At 31.7% G+C, this 4,361-nt stretch overlaps 1 protein-coding gene across 1 annotated transcript; it reads right to left on the bottom strand.

The window, feature by feature from the left end:
* Window positions 1-416: 416 nt before the first annotated feature.
* Window positions 417-2,640, bottom strand: LOC111920506 (RNA exonuclease 4). Its single transcript, XM_023916087.3, has 7 exons — window positions 2,412-2,640; window positions 2,135-2,286; window positions 1,906-2,036; window positions 1,606-1,817; window positions 1,263-1,469; window positions 1,096-1,176; window positions 417-991 (listed from the first exon to the last, which is right to left on the bottom strand). Exons 1-7 carry the CDS (start codon window positions 2,429-2,431, stop codon window positions 745-747), a joined length of 1,050 nt encoding a protein of 349 aa, XP_023771855.1. The 5' UTR covers window positions 2,432-2,640; the 3' UTR covers window positions 417-744.
* Between the last annotated feature and the right edge of the window lie 1,721 nt (window positions 2,641-4,361).

Below are 4,361 nucleotides of genomic sequence, written 5' to 3' on the forward strand. Positions count from 1 at the left end.
ATTTAATGGAAAAACTAGTATTAAAAAAATGATTTCAATGTATTTTTGAATTAAATTTAAATAAAAAAAAATGAGGTAGAGTTGTGTGTTTAGTCGTAAGTATCCCATAGTTAGTGGTAGAGAATGTGGTGCTGATGTGGCACCCACTACATATGTGGTATGTGATGGGTAGAACGGATGGTCTAATATTGGATATGTGATTCTGCGTTATAAGAAGTTGTTCATGTATGTGTTGTACTTGGTACATATATGTATTATTACTTGAAATTTTAATGTGTATAGTGGTGATCACTTGGATTTAAACATTATTTTAGAAGACTACTGGTGAACCAATGTTTGTGATAAGGAAAGATGCTAATCTGTTTAGTTAATGATGATCAAATTAGCTTCAAATTGAAGTCCAAGGTAGTGTAAAATAAAATTCTTAGGCCAAAATATATGCTATTGGTATACATAACATTGAATAAGGATTCAAAGTATACATAGTGTGTACTTAACATTCTCCATAATATATACTTCAGCAAAACGAAGATGTCGTTTATTTTCACTCAACTTACATAGCAATACAACTACCTTCTTACTACTTCTAAATTGACAAAGATGTAACCTTTTTAATGAAGATCTTTTCACCAACCAAACATATATGTGTATCCATGTTTATTCCATTTATATTTTATTAGTTTCAAATAAGTTTAGCTATTTTTTTTCACCCACTAAAATATTTTCCTTGTTCTTCCCTTCATTTTAAGCCACATCTTTGCTATCTAAGCACCAACAATAGTAATCAGACCTTGAGATTGCCAACAATTCATTAGGACTCATCCTCTCAAGCTCACCCTGCCTCCATGAAGCAAAGTTATTACTGTTTTGGGAATCTGTAGCCAGAGGATAATCCTCCATTCTATGAGCTTGTGATCTCATTCTTCTATAAAGTCTCATCGTTGCAACACAATCATCATAAGGATCTTGTATCCCATTTTGAATATCATACCTATAAAATAAGAAATTCCATCACTAACAATAAGTAACATATCACAAATTCACATGTACATGTCAAACTTTTAAAAATAAAGGCAATATATGAATATCTATTACCCTAGGTAAGATTTTGTTAGGTACTTGAGTGAGTTGCTGAGCTTGCTTGTCTTCATTAGTGGTGGATATTTTGCTGTATCCCTATCAAATAACAAGTGCATATTACTCTTAGTTCATAAGTTATTAAAGTAGATGATAGTAATAATAAATTCCTTAAAGATACATGCCTTATCTTTACTAAAGGATACTCAAGTTCCAAACATTTCATGTCATGTTCCAAACCATGTCCTACAAGAATCCTCGCCTTTCCACCTCTCGAGCGAATCTTCCATATTGGTTCCCCATTACACAAAAAATCTTGAATTTTTCTTTGTACATGTCTTAGTGGCATTGCATCCCTAAGGTACTCTGGTCGAACGCCTGTTGTCTCATACCTATGAATTTTTTTAATTAAATAAGATTATATATACATACGTAGGAAAAGATGGCAAAGAGTAACTTTATATATTTATATGATTATATGTCTATAGACCCTTAAAAAAATTAAAACTATGGCAAAATATATAGCACCTATAGTTTGTAACGGGAAGTTGTGGCTTAACATATGAATGAAAGAGTATGTTCTCATATTCATCGATGATACAAACTCTTGCACAAAGATCTAAAGAACCATCACTTCCACCACCAACCATTTTGCAAGCAAGTGCAACTGCCCTTGTTTTCCCACTATCGATTCTCAAGTCATCATGAATTCCCATGTTAGCAAATCTATGTAGTACACCCTGGAACATATATGATTAATTATAATTATACATATATATATACATCAAAAAAATGATTTTTTGTAAGTTTAAGGATATGATTTGTTACGTTATTTCCACGTGATAGTTGACATCTATCTTGGTGAACCCTTAGAGAGTTTGGGCTATTAAGGACGGTTAAGCAAATGGTACATCCATGGTCTCTAAACACCCTTTCACATTCAACCTTTGGCAATGGTCCTGAGAATTAAAGAAGTAATTAATATAAGTAAATAACTAAATATCCATAAATGTATAGAGTATAGTAGTTAAAATATATAATAATAGTAATGTAATACCTATAAGATGATCACGGAGAGATTCAAATGAGCGACAACGTTTCCCACAAATTCCACACATGGGTTCATGAACCGAGTGATATGAAATCCTCATGTGTTCCACCAAGTGCTCCTTTTTGTTAAACTGCCTATAGCATGCTGCACATTTGTTCCTAGTAAACAAGAAAAACATGTTAATAATAAGATCAAAATGTAGTATTTTCAAGAACTTGTGTGTTAGTTTTTCTATGACAATGTGAGTATATTTTATATTTTGTATTTTATATATGGTTACTACCTTTGGGTCTCTGAATCCATTGTTATCTCAACTTTGATGTCAATAAATTTATCAAGACTTTTTAGAAGAAAAATTGAGAGGACTTGTGAGGAAGAAATGGTAGAATGTGCAAGGTATTTATAACATTGAGATAACCTACTACTACTAAACAACAAAAAAAATAATAATAAATAAATAAAAATAAATAAATAAATAAAAATTGATTCTTTAAGACCGATTTTCGCACTATAATGTATACGGATTGAGTCTCCATCTTTCGAATCTTCATTGCATATGCCCCATTACAAAAAAGAAGAAAAAAAAAACACAGTACAACCTTGATAGAACTTAGTCAACACTTGGGATTTATGGAATATTTTTTGCTCCTCTTTATGCTTCTATATGATTGCAATATATATTCCATGTTCACATGCTTTGTGTTCACCTTGGTTACGACATTACATAAGTTAGCATATTTCTATATATTAGGATGACAGTTTTCATATCTCTTCTATAAAATAATACGACATACTGCATTCACAAAATATAATAATTAAAATCATGTAGCAAATCACATAAATGTAGAAAAATAGATAAACCATGTTATGGTACGCACATAATCGTGTTAGTAATAACAAAACCCGGGTTCTAGAATTCCTTGTGTAGTTACTATCATGGGTTGCATGAAAGAAGGAAATTTTATGTGGGGATCTCGGGATGAAAACTTTTGACCAAGAAGATTCCAGCTTTTTAAAATGTACCCAATAAAAACAAGATTGTGAAAAAGGGTGCAGCATAATTTTTTGCATGGATAGTATTGACATTGGGTCCATTTCGTCCATCTTTTTTGCTATAGTTTTGTTTCTGGTGTAATCTTTTCCGTTCGAATGTCAAATACCAAAACTCTAGGTGTGACCGGGTCAAAATAAGAAAAAAAGGCGGGTCAAAACAAATTGGACGGGTTGAGTTGAGCCATCAGCAATTTTTTTTTGTCCATTCTTGTGAATTTTGTAAAAACTAGTATACACAATGTCAATAATTCCAATGAATACAACTAGTTAGCGTTATACTTATACATGATTAGTCTTAAACAACATCAAAATAACCAAAACATTAAAACTGATGAAGCCACACACAAATATAAGAACCATAATGAGAGACACCAGACTACAATTGTTTGCTTAAATTGATTTGAACACCCGGTTCACTAGGATGCTACTTAGGGAATCCACAACCACAAGCCATTGAACTCTATAAAGTCCAATGGATTGTCACATCATCTATTAAACATCTATACAACACATCCCACAATCCATTAAACACCGATTCAATCCTAATCATCACTTTATTCTTTCGATTAAATCATTCAACTCCTCCATTCAATTTTCTTCCATGTCATCACCCACACTCCATTCAACTCTTATTCAATCACAGTCATCATCTTATTAAACTCTTATACTACTTACATTGTGGATGCTCATAGTTATCGCATCCGGTTCCTTGTGCATTTAAAAGAAAGATATCTTTATATCAAATATTAGGTAGTTATTCATCAAACCAATCAAAATATCCACAATCCCTTCCTTATTTAAAAAAGGTACGCAACCAAATACATATTGGTTGTTATCAGTCCAAAAAACTAAAAGTCTAGCTGAAATATCATAGTAAAAATTACAAAATGGTTGATTTCTTTGTACGCACACGTACATTTGAGAGCTTGAGCCACATGAAGTGCATAGTTATTCTTCTCTAGATAACTTAGCTAAATGTGGAATCTCAATTTATAAAATAAAGAGTTTATAACAATAGAAACATAGAAGAAATAGGACTAAAGTTGAAAAACCAAAACGACTTTGGTTTTTAGTTTATATATAACGGTTCATATTGGGTGCCACCTAATCAAATTGGCATGTAACCTTATCTTAATTTTATGTTCACAACAAAGATTCACAAGTCCTACAATCATAAATG

This window comes from Lactuca sativa, chromosome 4 (assembly GCF_002870075.4).
Source record: "Lactuca sativa cultivar Salinas chromosome 4, Lsat_Salinas_v11, whole genome shotgun sequence".
NCBI classification, from domain to species: Eukaryota; Viridiplantae; Streptophyta; class Magnoliopsida; order Asterales; family Asteraceae; genus Lactuca; species Lactuca sativa.

Bases quoted from the DNA above. Each gene is read 5' to 3' on its own strand.
- LOC111920506 (XM_023916087.3), bottom strand. From the start codon at position 2,431: ATGGATTCAGAGACCCAAAG. The intron at 1,818-1,905 runs GTAACAAATCAT...TATATGTTCCAG, and splicing joins AACTATCACGTGGAAATAAC to GGTGTACTACATAGATTTGC. The intron at 992-1,095 runs GTAATAGATATT...CTTATTTTATAG, and splicing joins CTAACAAAATCTTACCTAGG to GTATGATATTCAAAATGGGA.